General features: G+C 51.8%; 2 protein-coding genes across 2 annotated transcripts; both read left to right on the forward strand.

Annotated features, from left to right (window-relative positions):
- The first annotated feature begins 675 nt into the window (after positions 1-675).
- On the forward strand, positions 676-4,467 carry LOC119298920 (cation/H(+) antiporter 19-like). Its single transcript, XM_037576223.1, has 2 exons — positions 676-909; positions 1,932-4,467. The coding sequence occupies exons 1-2, from the start codon at positions 736-738 to the stop codon at positions 4,170-4,172; spliced, it is 2,415 nt and encodes an 804-aa protein (XP_037432120.1). The 5' UTR covers positions 676-735; the 3' UTR covers positions 4,173-4,467.
- A 4,564-nt stretch (positions 4,468-9,031) lies between these two features.
- On the forward strand, positions 9,032-18,263 carry LOC119298921 (cation/H(+) antiporter 19-like). Its single transcript, XM_037576224.1, has 2 exons — positions 9,032-9,357; positions 15,731-18,263. Exons 1-2 carry the CDS (start codon positions 9,160-9,162, stop codon positions 17,954-17,956), a joined length of 2,424 nt encoding a protein of 807 aa, XP_037432121.1. The 5' UTR covers positions 9,032-9,159; the 3' UTR covers positions 17,957-18,263.
- Positions 18,264-18,967: the final 704 nt, after the last annotated feature.

Here is an 18,967-nt window from a genome sequence, read left to right on the forward strand (position 1 = left end):
CCGCCGCTCTCGGAGGACGAGCGGGATCACCATGAAGCGTCATTCAAAATTGTAGTAAGCATCATGTGGTGCATCCAATGAAATATTTGGTTGATCCACCTTATGCTTAATATATTTAAAAAAGTATGAAATCAAGTTTGAAGCTTCAAGTATGTTCTTGTGCGCGTTATGGCGGATTAAGCTTCTGAACTATAGCTCAATGATGCAAGAAATTTTTGGTGACTCAATTATGATGATTCTGAGTTTCCGCATCGCCTCGACAAATCTCCATATAATTATGAAGCGCGTTATTTCATATGGTGGATGGTGACTCTGCCAGAATTGCTCCCAGGCTCACTTTGATTTAGGCGTTGTTCGAATTTGAGCAACACAATTTACAACACAGAGCTAGCTGTGAAAAGAGAAGAAGAAAAAGATTTACTATGTGTCAGTAAGCTAGGCAGCCGAAATATATTACAGAAAGTCCTCGCCGTGTTGCACCAAAAAAAAGGCAAGTCTTCGCCTCGGAAGCGGCGCTAGGTCGACATTACCGCATGTGCACGTACTTACTACTAGCATTTTCTTTTGTGTGCCACAGGACTCGATCAGAGTCAGAGAGATGCCTGGCCGCCTATATAAACGCGTTCGAGTAGGCCAGGACGCACATCGTACGGTACGGGCACGGGTACGGCTCGGGAAAGCAACAGGAGAGTTCAGCTAAGCAGCGGGGGGTACACCTTCACCGGCGGCGAGAAGATGGCCGGCGGTGGGGCGAAGGTGGCGTCGCACGGCGCGTTCCAGGGGGAGAACCCCCTGGACTACGCGTTGCCGCTCATCATCCTGCAAATCTGCCTCGTCATCGTCGTCACCAGAGGCCTCGCCTACCTCCTCCGCCCGCTCCGCCAGCCCCGGGTCATCGCCGAGATCATCGTACGTGATTTATCCTAGCATGCAAACCCCAAAGGCCTCGTGCATCGCCTCCATGAGTCCGTATGCGTCACATATTTCTGAAATTTTTTCATATTCTCTCCGTAAACTAATACAAAGAGCGTTTAAATTATTATTTTAGTGATCTAAATGCTCTTATATTAGTTCATAGAGGGAATATTTTGTATATGTTGATCTTTTCCTTTTCAAAAAATTAGTTTGGGGAAATGGCAAATGCATGCGAGTTTGTCTAAGGACGTGCATCATGCATGACTGATCCTAGGAAAGATATCTTGCTCATATCTTTTTTTTTGCGCGTGTTTGTCATTCTTACGACGTTTGAAAATGATGTTTTGGTGTGGGTGCGGGTGCTTGGATAGAAAAAGAAGGCGGGACAGAAGGTTGATGGGTGCGGGTGCGGTGCAGGGTCGTCGCCACCGCATAAGAGGGTGGGTGGTTTGAGGGTGGGCGCCAAAGGATGGACTGACGCAGGAGGCGGCTTGGGGGGATGAGGTGTGCGTGGCAGCACTGCCGGTCACGGATGGTAAGGAACGATAGTTCAGTCGTCAGCGGAGATCCGGTTGGTATCGAAGGACGGGTGGAAGGAAGAAGAAGCTTTCGGGCAAAAATCGACCAAGGCTCCAAACTCTTGGACAACTTACAATAGTTGTCCCTACGCATTCTAATGTTGAGATTTGTAATTTCATCTCAAAAGAAAAAGTTGGGATTTGTGCAAATACAAAAGTGATAAGAAGATTTTGAATGTACTTGGTACAATTATTTCTTGATCGATTGAGATCTCTTGGATCATATGTATGGGGTGGAAAAGTGAAAATGAATTTTCTTACTAGAATCTCACCGTAATCAAGTTGAATATTTGTGTATACAATTTTAGGTTTTACTGTAGTTGTTTTTGTCAAGCAATTGAATCTCTGACCCTCTTTTCATGGCGACACGTTGTTCCATTGACCAAGGATGGTTTGACTTGTGGACTGACAATGAATGCGTTCGGATGACGTGTGCAGGGCGGGATCCTGCTCGGCCCGTCGGCGCTTGGCCGGAGCACCACGTTCCTGGACGCCGTCTTCCCGGCGCGCAGCATGGTGGTGCTGGACACGCTGGCCAACCTGGGGCTCCTCTTCTTCCTCTTCCTCGTCGGCCTCGAGCTCGACCTCAACGCCATCCGCCGCACCGGCAAGAAGGCGCTGGCCATCTCCCTCTCCGGCATCGCCGTCCCTTTCGCCATCGGCATCGGCACCTCCTTCGCCTTCCGCGCCACCCTCCCCGGCCTCCAGGACTCGCCCAAGGCGCCCTTCCTGGTCTTCATGGGCGTCGCGCTCTCCATCACCGCCTTCCCGGTGCTCGCGCGCATCCTCACCGAGCTCAAGCTCCTCACCACCGACCTCGGACGCATGGCCATGTCGGCCGCCGCGGTCGACGACGTCACGGCCTGGATCCTGCTCGCGCTCGCCATCGCGCTTTCGGGGACCGGCTCACCCATCATCTCGCTCTGGGTGCTCCTCACCGCCGTCGGCTTCGTCGCCGCCGTGTTCGTGCTCCTCCGCCCGCTGCTCGCGTGGATGGCGCGGCGGTCCCCCGAAGGCGAGCCCGTCAAGGAGGTGTACATCGTCGCCACGCTCGCCCTCGTTCTCGCCGCCGGGTTCGTCACCGACGTCATCGGCATCCACGCTCTGTTCGGCGCGTTCATGGTCGGCATCGTCGTCCCCAAGGACGGGCCGTTCGCCGGAGTGCTCCTCGAGAAGGTAGAGGAGCTCATCTCCGGCCTCTTCCTCCCGCTTTACTTTGTCTCCAGTGGGCTCAAGACCAACGTGGCCACCATCCGGGGAGCCAAGTCGTGGGGCCTCCTCGTGCTCGTCATCCTCAACGCCTGCGTCGGCAAGATCGGCGGCGCCGTCGGCACGTGCCTCCTCGTCAAGATCCCATTCCGGGAGGCCATCACAATCGGTTTCCTCATGAACACCAAGGGGCTCGTCGAGCTCGTGGTGCTCAACATCGGCAGGGACCGCAAGGTGCTCAACGACGAGGCCTTCGCCATCATGGTGCTCATGGCCTTGTTTACAACTTTCATCACCACGCCGATTGTCATGGCCGTCTACAAGCCGGCGCGCCCGTCGGCGTCGCTCCCGTACAAGCGCCGCACCGTCGGTGGGGACGACGTGGACGGCGAGCTTCGTGTGCTCGCCTGCTTCCACGGCTACCGCAACATCCCTACGCTGCTCAACCTCGTCGAGCTCTCGCGGGGCACTCGCCGCCGCCTCGTCGTATACGCCATGCACCTCGTCGAGCTCTCCGAGCGGTCGTCGGCCATCTCCATGGTGCACCGAACGCGCCGCAACGCCTTGCCCTTCTTCAGCAACAACAGGTCGTCGTCGGAGACGACGACGGAGGTGGCGTTCGAGGCGTTCCAGCAGTTGAGCACCGTGAGGGTGCGGCCCATGACGGCCATCTCGGTCCTGGACACCATCCACCGGGACATCATCGACAGCGCCGCCTCCAAGCGCGCCGCCGTGGTCATCGTGCCGTACCACAAGACGCTCCAGGCCGACGGCTCCTTCCACTCGCTCGGCTCCGCCTACCACGCCGTCAACAAGCGCGTGCTCCGGGAGGCGCCGTGCTCCGTCGCCATCCTCGTCGACCGCGGCCTCGGCGGTCACTCCCAGGTTGCCGCCCAGAACGTGGCCTTCACGGTCTCCGTGCTCTTCTTCGGCGGGCCGGACGACCGGGAGGCGCTGGCCTACGCGACGCGCATGGCGGAGCACCCCGGCGTCGCCGTCACCATGTCACGTTTCCAGCCCAACCGTGCTTTTCCCGAGGACGGCGAGGACGTCGCCGACGAAGCGGCGGTGGAGGCGTTCAAGGCCAGGGTCGCCGCCGCGGTGGAGGACGGGTCCGTGCGGTTCGAGGAGCGGGAGGCGCGCACCAAGGAGGAGGTGCTGGAGACCATCGCCTCGCTGTCCAAGTGCAACGTGTTCGTGGTGGGGCGGATACCGCCGACGGCCCCTCTGGTGGAGAACGCCGACGAGCTGGGCCCAGTGGGGAGCTACCTCGCGTCGGCGGAGTTCAAGACGTCAGCGTCGGTGCTGGTCGTCAAGAGGTACGACCCGGCGACGAACCCCAAGAGCATGAGGTTCGACCCCAAGGCGAGGCCGCCGGTCGCGACCGACGTGGATGACGAGGAGATGGGCGGCGCCGGCGCCACGGTGGTGCCCGTGCCATGGTCGCCGTCGCCGAGCGAACTTGCCTGAGAGCCGATGGATCGAGAGCATCTCGATCGTCGATCGGTCGCCGTACGGAGCCGGTACGTGTCTGAGACCGAAGGCACCTACACCAACATGTACAGAGAAGTGCTGCCGTTTCTTTCTGAATAAAGCTGCAGGTATGAGCTAGTAGTATACAGTATCACCTAGTAGTACGTTGCACAAAGCATACCTACAAATACATAGTATTGCTAGCTAGTTTAGTGCTTCAAGTATTGCGAGTGTATATGTTTTCCATGTTTAGTTCCTCACAATTGTGCAAATGGAGAAATGTGTGACCAATTTAATTGCCATACTTGAACAACTTTTGCAATTTGTTTTTTTTCCTTGTTGTTTTTCACATTCAAATATTTTTTTTCTTATACTCCCCCGTTCCGAAATACTTGTCGTGGTTTTAGTTCACATTTTTTGAACTAAAACCACAAGAGTTCAAAAAAAATTGAACTAAAACCACGAGAAGTATTTTGAAACGCAGGGAATACATGATTATCACTCTTCTTTCTAAAAGATTAGAGGTTTATTGACTTTTTTGGAAAGATTGTAGAAGTTCTTGCAAATTGTGGACAATAAAAAAAAGGCATATAAAGACATCCAATTTTTCATGCAAAATATAATAATATACTAGTTTTTACATTCTCATATAAGAACGCCTAGGCGACTATCGGTTGGGGAATCGTCATGTATGATGCAAACATGCGTACAATCTTGCACTTCTACACGCAGATAATTTAGCTTTTTGTATACCAAATCAGTACGAAGATAGGTTGTAGGTAGATAATGTGTGGAGTCCCTCTCCCTGCCCAATATATCAGTGCACTTATTGCTCCCGCTTGCTGTTAGAATAGCCAATTCTCCATCAATTATTTCGTTGTCTTCTGGTTTCAACTTACAAGTTCAAAGTCAGATCTAGTACTACTCAGACAAGTAAACAAACAAGCACAACTGATGGATGTATATATGTGCGTTTTTCTCATAAGCTTTGCTAGAATTTTGTGGTTGAATGTTTGTTTTCTATTTTCCTTTTTCTTTTTTGAGAAAAAAATGTTTGTTTTCGTCTACTAAAGACTTCAAACACCAGGTATGTTCTCTAGTGGGCTACGAGTAGGACCGTCCCTCTAGTCATCCAACCAAACTTAAACATTTTTACAAGATCAATCTCCAAAAGTTCTAAAAAAACTAGCATTTAAAAAAAAGATCATTTTCTATGCAGGGCAGATTTGATCAGATGTTTTCATGAATTTGCGCAAGTTCACATGTTTAAATGTAATGCACATGTACATAGGTTTTCAAACTATTTTAAATATTATGCATACAAACCTAATATCTAAACTCAAGCACCCATCCTTGCATCATGTGCATATGTTTTAACATTAGAAACCCGGCCCAAGGGAGTTTTTTTTCTGTAAAGGACCACCCGTGCTAGTAAAATGGCAAAAAGGACCGTATATAAATGCAAATGACAAAACTACCATGGCGGCAGGCCCGAGGCAAGCTTCTATGGTTTGGGGGCAGTACTCTTGGTCAAATTTGGAAAATGCAATGAAATCCATTATATTTGTGTGGGTTGAATGAATAGAGTTTGTGCGGTTTTCTTGTGAGGGTTGAAAACCAACGGTTCGGCCCGTTTAAAATCCAAAGAACCGCGCGCACACACAAAATATCCCAAGAACCGCTGACTAGGGTATACGACTCTATCTTATCCAGCACACAGGAATGAAATAAGGGAGCAGGTAGTGAGACATCAATTCTTTTGTGTCCGTGATTCTTGTGCTAGTATTGCATCAGTCGGCAATGAATGAACCAAAGACTTCTTCATGCATGTATATCCTCATCTATTTTTCTTTTGTACGCCCTTGATTCCTCGGAGTCCAACTGTGGTACTGCCATTACATCAGTCGGCCACGGAACGGATGACTTTTCCAGGCATGCATGCATATCATGTTTTCCCTCCAACCACAGTGCAACAGCTGAACCCCGTGGTACTAATATATCATCAGTGATGTCAACAAGTTTACGCGAAGGGAAGAATGTCAACTCTCTGCCGTGATGGATGCATTATTGGCCTAAAATAATCTCGACCAGGCAGAGATCCTGTCCATGATTCTGTTCTGTTCACCTGTTGGCACAATTGGGGCCATTTAAATTGTGACTATCTTTGCCATATATTGCCACATGATTTTTGGTCATACTTACCATACTTGCCTTACTTGAGTTGCTCAATTTGTGAGGCTGTTTGTTTTCTAGCCATATTTTGCCACACTTTGCCACACCTCACCTTAGAGCATCTCCAACAGCCACCCAACACGCCGCGCGCTAAAAACAACTTTGTTGCGCGGCCATCGCCTGGTTTAGCGCGGCGGGCAACGCTGACTCCAACAGCCGCGCTAAAATGCAGCGTGCGCGACTCGCCGGTGCGACGCCACCCGCCGCCGAGGTCATCCGCGTCAAGGCCGATGCTCAGAGGAGCTCCGGCGGAGGCGAGGCCAACGCTCCCCGTGCTAGGGTTTGCGCCGTGGCGGCGGTGGAGGGTTCGCGGCTGTAGGAAGGGATGACGGGGGTGCCGGCGCGTGCGTCCATCGGATCAATTCGCCGCCGCCGGCGCGTGCGGGGTGAAGGTGGCGCGGTGGAGAGAGTGCGGCGCAAGCGCTCATGTGTGCCGCGCGCGGAAGCGGACGCCCCAAATACACAGCGCGCGATGGCGATCCAGACCGCGCGCCCAACACTATATGCCGCGCCCGCTGGAGACCCTCTACCAATTGCGCGCGCTAAAAAGAGGAAATTTGCGGCACGACGCTTGTTTAGCGCGGCTGTTGAAGATGCTCTTAGGTAAGTTTGACGAAGTTAGATGTGTGTTTGGTTCTAACCATATCTAAGGCAAGAATTTTTTTTATGAACAGTGAACCCCACATGTTATAGACACAAAAAGTATGGCAAGATTCCTTTAGGCAATCCAAAGTGTGGCTAATAATTTAAGCAAATCAAGTTAGGCAAATGTGACAAAAATAATGTGGCAATATATGGCAACCATAGTCACAATCCAAACAGCCCCTGTTAGCCATACTCTGGCTTGCCTAAGGAAATCTTGTCATACTTTTTGTGTCTATGACATGTGGGGTTCACTTTTTAACTTAGATGTGGCTAGAACCAAACACCTACCTAATATGGTTAAACTTGCCTAAGGTGAGGTATGGCAAAGTGTGCAAGGAACCAAACAGCCCGTATACATGGGTGACTACAACTTTTTGAATGATGGGTAAGATCATCTATAGCTGGGCGCCTTAAATCTGTCTACGGTCACAAAAAATCGACCAAGCCGGGCACCTCGAACCGTCCTCAAACTCCAGGCTGATCAGCGCCCTTCATATGTAGCCAAAATATGGGACGAATATGAGGCGGTCCAGGCACGCCCAGACGTGTCCATCTGACAAGCCCGGCCCATCACCAACCCCACGTATGTCCAACAAAAAACCCATCGGGCTCATCGCCCAAACCCTAGCTCACTCACACTCTGCTCTCTTGCTTCCTCCTCTCCTCTCTCGTTCCGTCTTCTCCTCTCCCATCGATTTTGATCGAATCCGACACAATGTCAAGCTCCGACAGCCGCTCCGACTCCGAGTTGGATCCCGACTTTGAGCTGGCCCTCCGCGTCGCCTTCAAGCGCTCCAAGATGGAGACCGGGAGCAGCTCCGGATTGCAGCATCGCCGCAGACGCAGCTCCCCCGCCGACACCGCGCGGACACCGACGCTGGCCCCTTCCCGACCCGTGCGTAGCTCCGACATGCCCGCGCAATCCGTGCCTCCACTACACCGACCGCTGCCCGCTCCGGCTACTGCTCCCTCACGTGGGCAACGGTGGGTGCTTGTGCCCGCCCCGCCGGCCTTGGCACGCACGCCGGAATCAGAGGCGCGCGCCGCTCGCCGCGAGAGGTAGCGGGAAAGGTAGAGGAAGGAGGCGGAGCAGTCCACGCCCCGCCGCCGCGGGATGCAGGTGGAGCCCGACGAGGATGCGTGGCTTCTCGATTGGGTCTACCACCGTTCGCTTACGACGGCGGAGACGGACGCACGGCGGCTCCGCTCGAAGAACACCAAGGCGCTCCGGATTGCAATTGAGCAGTTCGAGCGCGAGGCCGCGGCGGCGGCTCGGCTCGCGAAGCTCAAGCGGTAGCAGGACAGGTCCGTCCCGCGGTTGAAAGGCATCATCGTCCTCTCCGACACCTCCTCGTTCGACGACGACCGCCATGGCTCCTCGTCCGACGACTCGGACGATCCTTCACCAGTCGCCGACGCCTATAGCTGCGTCGGTGACAGGAAGGGCAAAGGGCCGACGAGGAAGTGTTGAAGCTCCGTCGTCTTCGTCTTTTATTTCAAATTTTTAGTAATATATTAAAGCTTGTCCGATGTTTATGTGAATTATGTGAATTTTGGCGATCTTTTGAACGTCCGTTGGTGATTGGAATGTGCATTTTTGTGTCTGGTTCTATGTTTGTTTGATGATTTACGTTCTATGTTGCATGCTTTGATATGGATATAGGGTACCGGATATGAGATACACGGATGTAGACGATAGGATTTGAGAAGTGCCTGGTCGGTGTCTGTGGACGCAGTGACTCCGGATTTGCATGTTGAGGATGTAGATGCTCTGACAAGAGGTTTTTTTCTTTTGTTTTGGAGATGGATGGAGTCAGAAACGCGAAGGGGTGGGCCGATTCCTCATGCGCCGTGGGTAGCGTCGCCTACACACCCCTTGGATCGATGGCGAGGCGGGGTGGCTCGCGTGGCGGCCCCCGTCGGGCATCTATATATAGCGGCTGCGGTTGCAACCCAGCCCAAACCGAACCAAACCGTCCGCATAGAGATCGGTGCCGTTGGGAGAACCCGCGGAGGTCGATCGAGCGGCACATTTAAACCCCCGCGCCCGGGTTGGTCGAGCGAGGCGGCGCGGAGAGAGTGGAGAGGAGGGAGGTGGTTGGCATCCATGGCGGGTCATGCGGCGGCGGGGGTGTGCGCGGCGCCGATGCAGGCGACGTCGCACGGCGCGTTCCAGGGCGACAACCCGCTGGACTACGCGCTGCCGCTGGCCATCCTGCAGATCTGCCTCGTCGTCGTCGTCACCCGGGGCCTCGCCTACCTCCTCCGCCCGCTCCGCCAGCCGCGCGTCATCGCCGAGATCATCGTAAGCACGTCCTCTCTACTCCCCTCCTTCTCATTCCGCCGTCTCCGTTGATCTAACTATTACCTGCGTGCACGCAATTGATTTCGCTCGCCGCCTCGCCGGCCGGTTCGATTGGACGTTGGTAGCGGTTAACAGCTCGCCGGGCGTGGTAGATAGCTAGCTAGGGTTTTAATTCGCCGGCTAGTTCGTCCCGCGTCGTCCACGCACGCGCGTGCGTGCATGCCCGGCCCCGTCCGCGCTTTTGCCGGGGACGACGACGACGGCACCGCACGCACGGGTCCTCCCAGAAGAATCCAAGCAGCCGGTCCGTAGTCCGTTCCGTTCCGCGTCCGCTGCCGAATTTTCTCCGGCCGCGGCGTGGAAGCGCGAGGGGGACGCGCGTCACACGTTCTGCTGGTAGTCGAGTTTGACTCGTTGATTAGAAAAATCGGGGGTAGGAGGATGGCCGGAGGAAGGCGGAAGAGACGACGGGACAGGCGAGTCCTTCCTTTGAGTCAGCGTTTCCGTCGCTCTCATGGCGTCGCTCGGCTCGATCCCCTTTCCTTGTTTCTAGCACGCGATGGAGACAGTCACACTGGCCTCACTGTTGGATTTTGTGGGGGCACGTGGCTCCGAGCTACTTAATCAGGGATTTGGTGCCATATATCTAATTTTTTTTGCTAGCTACCAACTCTATAAGTATATTCGGGAAATTCGTTATAGGCACCCGAGACAGCATCTAGCAGCTCTGGGTTTCATCATGGAAACAAAATGGATTGCTACTAACTCTAGGTTAAGAAGGTCAGAATAAAAGTAGGCATATTCGGGGTTCGATGGACAGAAGAAACCCGTCACTTGAGACAGCATCTAGCAGCTCTAGCTGTGTTTCATTATGAAGAAAGTTTAATTAAAATGGAAAATGGTGCTCAGATTAATTGGTGGGGAATTAATTAGATTGAGTTCCATCAACTAGTCCCTCCATCCGAAAACAAGTTTGGTTCTAGATACATCCATTTGAAAAACAAACTTGGGACAAGTTTTTCCGTAAAAGGAAAAAAAACAGCAAAGAAGGAAATGAAACAGAACCCATGCTGATTTGGTATGTATGCATGTAGTGTAGCCAGCCAGCCGATGCTGATTCGGTATGTATGCATGTAGTGTAGCCAGCCAGCCGATGCTGATTCGGTATGTATACACTTTTTAATTACTTCCTCCGTTTAGAAATACTTGTCATCAAAATGAATAAAAAGAAGATATATCTAGATGTATTTTAGTTCTAGATATATCTCTCTTTGTCCATTTTGATGACAAGTATTTTCAGACGGAGGGAGTACCATTTTTGGCATCGTCGCCGGAGTTAAGAGTACATGGGCAGATAGAGACCATGTGCTGTAAGACCGATTCAGTTCAGTGCTGTCTAAAATTAGCCATGAAGGTTAATTAATTAATTAATCCGATGTAGTGGGAGCATGCATTTGAGTTTCGCCGAATTGAAACGAAGAAAACCTAGGGGCAGTGCCATGCTGCTCACGTGGCCCGATCCCAACTCCCCCGGGGCATGCCGCCCTTCCTGATCGCTTGCCGACAGACAATAATTTACGGTGCAAATTTGTGCACAGCTGTCTAGAGATTAGAGTTATTCGCTAGCTTAGCAAGAAGAAAGGAGGTTACATGGTACGTATTATATTGATTCCTGAATCCGTAGACGGGACGCGAGACCATCTCCTGGGGCACCACCACTCCATGATCCGCGCCACGTCTGAAGGACATCCGAGGAAGATATCATCAGCATGTTTTTTTTTTTGAGCCGAAACCGTAGAACAATCGTTCTACGGTATTTTATATATTAAATAAAGTAAAGTATATTTACAAAAGGCTAAATAGCTAAATAGCCAACAGCGGGACATCAACCAACACCAGTTTTAGGAAACATAACTATCATGAGGAAATTAGAGATTATGCTCGACCCAACTGGTAATCAGCTCAGCTTTCTTCGTCTTTGCTCTCAGCCTTGTCATTTCCATGCCTTCTCGAAGATAATGTTGCCAGGACCCATAACTTATTGGCACCTTATTGAAGATTTTATCATTTCTGATCATCCAGATGCTCCAACAGCCCATAATCACCACTTCCATTGCAATATCTTTGGGCAGCTCTCTGAGAGTGAAAAGAACTTCATAAGGGGTTGATGTGCCTCTGTGTTTAGCAGGAGTAATTCCATACCAGCAGTAGCTAGCAAATTGGCAATCCCAAAAAAGATGAGTGCTGGTTTCAACAGTAGAGTCTGCACAAAGGGCACAGTTGTAATCATCTAGATGCATACTTCTGCGCTGAATCATATTCCTGGTGCTCAGTCTGTCATGGAGCAAAAGCCAAAAGAAAATTTTGTGCCTGAGCCTACAAGATGTTTTCCAAACTTTCTGAAAGATCTCATGAGCATTGCTAGGGCCAGACATGGCTTTATAAATGGTCATAGCTGAGAATTTTGGATTATTGCCTGCCATGATCCAAGAATCTTTGATTGTTATGTCTGCCCTAGTTGTCAAGATGTGATCTCTGATCACAGCTTGGTTGCAGTTATGAGATATGAACTGTGATCCTCACCATGTACGTATGCGCTAGCAAAAACAGCCCATCCTCTTTGTTGCTGTCAGCAGCAAGCAGCGCACAAGTTTCGACGGAAAGTGGCCTGCTGGTGCACGCGGTCGGCGTTGAAATGTGCTTTGCTGGTGACGACGTTGAGGTGTAGAGATCTCATTGTACCTGGCGATCCGCAAGTCAATGACCCGTGTGTCTGTTTCTGCGTTTGAATATAGCACTGCAATCAACTTGCTGACCTGCACGACCTCCCCACACCGCACGTTCTGTTGAGACTTCAGACACATGCGTATATATAGCCCCTCTTATTTTGGAATGAGTTCTTTTGGAATAAATAAAAGCATCGTCGGTTATTAGTTGTACACTTAGAATTGGTCAAATGAAAGAACATGGACATGATTGTGGCCATTGTTCACGGCCAGGTTATTTTTTTGAGGGCTAACGGCAGGTGCTCTGCCTTTTCATTATAGTTCAGGAATTTACAAGGGAAAAGTCTGAAGCCCTAAGGCAGACAAAAAGATAGAGATACAACAGATTTACAAAGCTAAGGCCTCACATTGGCCATGTCCAAGTATGCTAAGTCAGACCTGGCTAAGCAAGCCACCATATCAGCAGTTGAAGACAGGTTTTGAAATATTCTTCGGTTTCGCTCATTCCAAATATTCCAAGCAAAGTATAGCGCAGCTGCTGCCTTTTTCAGCTGCCCATAGGCAAAACTTCTCCACCAGGTTGCGATGGAGGTGAACGGCAAGGTTGCTTGAAGTTGAATGTTAGGCAGCATGGTGGTGATCTTCTGCCACACTTCCTTTGCAAATGGGCATCCACAGATCAGATGAGCGGCAGTCTCAATTGTTTGGTCGCAGAGGGAGCAGGTGTCTTTGTGTTCACATCCTCTCGCGCGAAGACGATCAGCAGTTGGCAGTCTATTTTGAGATAGAAGCCAACCAAAGAATTTGATCTTTCCCTCCACCTTTGCTTTCCAAAGGGCATTCAACTCAGGCTTCGCAATGGTTCCGATGAATTGGGCATCATAAACAGTGGCAGCAGTGTATGATTTGCTGTCGTTCCATTTCCATTCAATGTCATCCGGTTGATCCGAGAGGTTAACCCCTTGTATCCGGTGCCAAAGGTCAATGAAACTGATCAGATCCTCAGTGGTGCTAAGTTGCTCGATTCCTTTCATCCAGCGGCCCCGATGGAGAGCAGCCGCCACCAGAGGCATTTTTCCGCCTTGCAAGCTTATGTAGGTTTGGGGCGATGTCCTTAGGTGCAGAACCATTTAGCCATGAGCTACTCCAGAATTTAGCACTTTGACCGTCACCAAGCTTGACAGTTGTGGAGGCATTGAACAGCTGCATGTCAGTGCTAGTGCATGGAATTTGCAGTCCAACCCAAGGCCTGTTGGGGTATTTCCAGGAGTACCAAGCCCACCTTAATCTCAAAGATCTGCTGTAGAAAGCTAGGTTTTTTATTCCGAGGCCCCCAAGCTTTTTGGGGGAGCATACTTGTTGCCAATTGACTGCACAGTGGCCTCCTTTGGCCTCTTCTTCTCCTTTCCAAAGAAAACTTCTTCGGAGCTTGTCAATCCTCTTTACAACCCACTTGGTTGGAGCAAACATTGTCAGATAGTACGTGGTGAAGGAGGTTAACACCGAGTTGATGAGAGCCAGCCGTCCCATCCTGTTAAGTAATTTCCCCTTCCATCCCGCAAGCTTTGCTGCCATTTTATCAATGAGCACTTGAAAATCCACCCTCCGAAGCTTGCGAATACTCAGAGGCATCCCAAGGTACTTGCACGGGAGGGAGCTGATTTCGCCCTCAAACTCAGCTAGAACCTCCTCAATTACATGGTCCTCACATGCAATTGGGTATGCTGCTGATTTGCTGAAATTTGTGCAGAGGCCGGAGATCTTGCCAAAGGCTGCAAGGATGGATTGAAGAGCAGCCACTTCAGCTCGGACAGGATTCATGAATAGGGCAGCATCGTCTGCGTAAAGACTGACTCTGACTGAGGCACTGTGATGATTGATTGGACTAAGAATATGTTCCTCAGTAGCTTTGTCAAGGATTCGTTGTAGGGGGTCAATGGCCAGCAGGAAGAGCAACGGCGCTAGCGGGTCACCCTGTCTCAGACCTTGGCGGTGGAGAAAAGGAGCCCCAGGTACACCATTTAGGATGATCCGCGAAGAGGTAGAGGCGAGCGAGATAGCAATCACGGCCAGGTTATAACTTATAACTTGCTTCTGTTGCTTGCCTTGCTTAACTAATACTACCAGTAGTCAAAGACACGGTGCTAAAGTAAACTAAGGGCATCTACCTGCTGTAAGCCTGTAAGAAATGTGGAACAAGCAAGGTGATTTGTTTAAGTGCATTATTGTTGCTAGAAAGATATGCCTGCTGGCTAGTATTACCTAGCTAGCTGTCATTGACTTGCAGCCGGACCTTGCTTAAGCAAGAGAAAGTACTGCCAAATGCCAACTAGATTTACTTACAAGCTTACTCCTCATCATGGTAGTAACTTGTAAGAGCTTTCATATGGACACCCAAAAGTAAATTTTGTATCCTTTGCCGGGATTCTCAAACACCTTAATAATTTTTTCTTGGTTGCTTCGATTAGAATATGTTATCGTTCAACCGACCTTCTAGCAAAAATGCTTGACAAAGTGACAACTACCTCTTCGATCTCTAACACGGCATGGACTTACAGAGATTGGAGGACCCCTATGGCTATGGGCAGTTTTCAGTTTTGTCATCGGTTTGACAGGGTGACAAAATGACCTCACTTTTAGCTTTTTCAGAGTTGACATCGGGTTCGCAGGATAGGATGACCCGCTATGAACAGTTTCACACCATTGTTAATTTTCCTTTCTTACCAGTGCAATTGCAATCTTTACTGCATCTCTGAATCATGCGTCTCGATTTCTTTATCTGAATCCAATAAGTGGGTAGTAGACCGCACACTGCTTGCCTTGCTTAGCTACTACTCCCTCTCCGTTCCAAAATAATTGTCGTGGTTTTAATTCAAGCTTAAATTTTTGAACTAAAACCACGACACGTATTTTGGAATGGAGGGAGTAGTAGTCAAAGACACCAGCAGTGAGAAATGTGGAACAAGCAAGGTGATTTGTTAAATGCATTATTGTTGGTAGAAAGATATGCTTGTTGGCTACCTAGCTGTCATTGACTCACATGACATTTGCTTAAGCAAGATATAATAGGGCGCATACTTGCCCCAAGTGCCAACTAATAGCAGCAAACTTATTCATAAGCCATGTAGTAACTTGTAGCAGCCTCCTATGGACACGTACTAGTAATTTTGTAGCTTGAAAGCCGTTTTTATAATATGGGACGGGAGGGAGTAATTAAGTGGCCGACTTGCCAGAACTCTCTAACACCCAAATATGTCCAAGCGACCTTCTAGCAAACTGCTTGACAAAATGGTGAACCTTTTCAGTTTTGGCATCGGTTTTCACAGTCACGCATATCACTCTGCTCATCAAATCACAAATATGAAAAATAAAACTGATTATCCCTTGATTGACAATTGAACATACACACGCATACATATTACTCTGATTTTTCTTTTTGAGCTGGCACAATTGAATATCCTTTGATTGACAATTGAATATAGAATTTTTGAGCTAGCACAATTGATTTATCCATTGTTTGACAATTGAATATACATGCATGTCCCCTGCAAAAACAAAGAATATACATGCATGCAAAAAATTAAAATGGATGGAATGTTTGTTTTGGGCCTGCTTACTGAAATGGCATGCGTGCATGGTTGATGCAGGGTGGAGTCCTGCTGGGCCCGTCGGCGTTGGGCCGGAGCAGCAAGTTCTTGCACGCCGTCTTCCCGGCCAAGAGCCTGCCGGTGCTGGACACGCTGGCCAACCTCGGCTTGCTCTTCTTCCTGTTCCTCGTCGGCCTCGAGCTCGACATCGCCGCCATCCGCCGCACCGGCAAGAAGGCCCTCGCCATCGCGCTCGCTGGCATCTCCGTCCCGTTCGCGCTCGGCATCGGCACGTCGTTCGCCTTCCGCGCCACCATCGTCAAGGGCGCTCCACAGGCACCGTTCCTCGTCTTCATGGGTGTCGCGCTCTCCATCACCGCCTTCCCGGTGCTCGCTCGCATCCTGGCCGAGCTGAAGCTTCTCACCACCGACATCGGCCGCATGGCCATGTCCGCAGCGGCGGTCAATGACGTCGCCGCCTGGATCCTGTTGGCCCTCGCTGTTGCACTCTCTGGAGACGGCTCGCCGATCATCTCGCTCTGGGTGCTCCTCACAGCTACCGGCTTTGTCATCGCCGTTTGCGTTCTCCTCCGGCCGTTGTTGGCGTGGATGGCGCACCGGTCTCCCGAGGGTGAGCCGGTCAAGGAGGTGTACATTTGTGCCACCCTCGCCATCGTCCTCGCTGCCGGCTTCGTCACCGATGTCATCGGCATCCACGCGCTGTTCGGGGCGTTCATGGTCGGCATCGTCGTCCCCAAGGACGGGCCGTTTGCCGGCGTGCTCATCGAGAAGGTTGAGGACCTCATCTCGGGGCTCTTCCTCCCGCTCTACTTCGTCTCCAGTGGCCTCAAGACGGACGTGGCCACGATCCGGGGAGCCAAGTCGTGGGGCCTATTAGTGCTCGTCATCCTCAACGCCTGCCTCGGCAAGATCGGCGGCACTGTGCTCGCGTCACTGATCGTCAAGATCCCCGTCAGGGAGGCGGTCGCGCTGGGGTTCCTGATGAACACCAAGGGGCTCGTGGAGCTCATCGTCCTCAACATCGGCAGGGACCGCAAGGTGCTCAACGACGAGTCCTTCGCCATCATGGTGCTCATGGCCCTATTCACCACCTTCATCACGACGCCGATCGTCATGGCCATCTACAAGCCCGCGCGGCCATCGGCGCCGTACAAGCGCCGCACCGTGGAGGGCGGCGCACCGGCGGACGCGGACAGCGAGCTGCGCGTGCTCGCCTGCTTCCACAGCAACCGCAACATCCCGACGCTGCTCAACCTCGTGGAGTCGACCCGGGGCACGGGGCGGCACCGCCTCGCCATGTACGCCATGCACCTGGTGGAGCTCTCGGAGCGGTCGTCGGCCATCTCCATGGTGCACCGCACGCGCCGCAACGCCATGCCCTTCTTCAACAGCGGGGACAAGACGGAGCAGATGGTGGTGGCCTTCGAGGCGTTCCAGCAGCTGAGTGCCGTGAGGGTGAAGCCCATGACGGCCATCTCGGACCTCGAGACCATCCACCGGGACGTCATCGACAGCGCCGCTGAGAAGCGGGCGGCCGTCGTCATCATGCCGTACCACAAGCTGCTCCAGCACGACGGCTCCTTCCACTCGCTCGGCTCCCAGTACCACGCCGTCAACAAGCGCGTGCTCCGGGGCGCGCCATGCTCCGTCGCCATCCTCGTCGACCGCGGGCTCGGCGGCCACTCCCAGGTCGCCGCCAAGAACGTGGAGTTCTCTGTGGCCATGCTCTTCTTCGGCGGGGCGGACGACCGTGAGGCGCTGGCGTACGCGACGCGCATGTCGGAGCACCCTGGCGTCGCTGTGACTGTGACACGCTTCCGGCCCAGCCGCCCATCGTCCGGCGACGCAGCCGACGAGGCGGCCATGGAGGCGTTCAAGGGCAAGGTCGAGGCCGTGAAGGACGGGTCGGCGATGTACGAGGACGTAGAGGCGTCGGCCAAGGAGGAGGTGCTCCAGGCGATCAACTCGCTGTCCAAGTCCAACATGTTCGTGGTGGGGAGGATGCCGCTGACGGAGCCGCTGGTGGAGAGGCCCGAGGAGCTGGGCCCCGTGGGGAGCTACCTGGCGTCGTCGGAGTTCAAGACATCGGCGTCCGTGCTGGTGATCAAGAGGTACGACCCGGCGACGAACCCGGCCAGCAAGAGGTTCGACCCCAAGGCGAGGCCGCCGGTGGCGACGGACGTGGAGGACGAGGAGATGGGCGGCGCCGGTGGCAGCGCGAGCGTGGTGCCCGTGCCGTGGACGCCGCAGAACGACCTCGCATGAGCTGATCGATGAGCTCCGGCCGGCTTCTTCGCCATCAGACGTGTGGTGCGTGTGGAGTCGCTACGCGATGAATTGTACATAGTGTGTTGTTGTGTAGTGCTGCAGCCTAGGGACACATGTTGCTGTTCGTCGAGCCTTCGCTCGGCTGTATCCACTGTTTCTGTTTCTATCTCTATCTCTACTACCTAAAAGAAACCTAACATTTCCTCTTCTGTCTTAGGATCGTCCTACTTCTCTCGCGAGTAATGCTAAACGTACAAACGAGTTACAAGCTTTTATAAAGAGAGTTAATTTGATTGATTAATAGGTGACGAGGCGCCCCCACTCCCCTGAAAATCAGGAGGGGAGGGGGCAAGTTTATGATTGGTTAGTAGATGAAAAAAATCCTAGTCAGCGTGTAATTGCGTGTAACTTTTTGTATGTTTAGCATTATTGCTTCTCTCACCCCACCCGACTGATTTGTCTCAGTTTTTCTTTTGCGGGTGATGATCCATGTATGTTACTCCCTCCGTCTCATTTAATATAAGACGTCCTTATATTATGAAACGAAGGAAGTAATTAGCAACACCAGCGCATCCCTCTTTTTAAAGCTAACGAAGGAAACCGACCAGCCTTTCCTTGATTCGTGGCAAGAAGAGCAGCCTAATTACAGCGGCAGCACAGCACAGGGCCAAGGAGCATACACGGTGGCGAGTCGCCGCCGGAACTCTCTCTACCTACAGATTTTCACCAATCTCTCCACCTGAACCCTCTCTTTGATTTCATTGCCCTCCTACCAATCGCCATGAATTACCCATTTACTCGCATATTGCCAAGAATAGATTTGAGGATAGTGAAGTTGTATAGATTCACCATGCTTCATGCTTTCAAATTATTAATTTTCAGGTGACTGGTTGATAGATGATGGATTTCTATTACGAGAGGAGAGAAGAAACGAGTTGGAGAGAAGATTGATGGCTGCATGCAGCCAACCGGCTCTTTTGTCCTGATCGATTATCCCCCAGCTCCCAA

Source organism: Triticum dicoccoides, chromosome 5A (genome assembly GCF_002162155.2).
Source record: "Triticum dicoccoides isolate Atlit2015 ecotype Zavitan chromosome 5A, WEW_v2.0, whole genome shotgun sequence".
NCBI lineage: Eukaryota > Viridiplantae > Streptophyta > Magnoliopsida > Poales > Poaceae > Triticum > Triticum dicoccoides.

Coding starts and splice junctions, on each gene's coding strand:
- LOC119298920 (XM_037576223.1), top strand. CDS start 736: ATGGCCGGCGGTGGGGCGAAGGTGGCGTCGCACGGCGCGTTCCAGGGG. Junction 910..1,931: donor GGGTCATCGCCGAGATCATC/GTACGTGATTTA, acceptor TGACGTGTGCAG/GGCGGGATCCTGCTCGGCCC.
- LOC119298921 (XM_037576224.1), top strand. CDS start 9,160: ATGGCGGGTCATGCGGCGGCGGGGGTGTGCGCGGCGCCGATGCAGGCG. Junction 9,358..15,730: donor GCGTCATCGCCGAGATCATC/GTAAGCACGTCC, acceptor TGGTTGATGCAG/GGTGGAGTCCTGCTGGGCCC.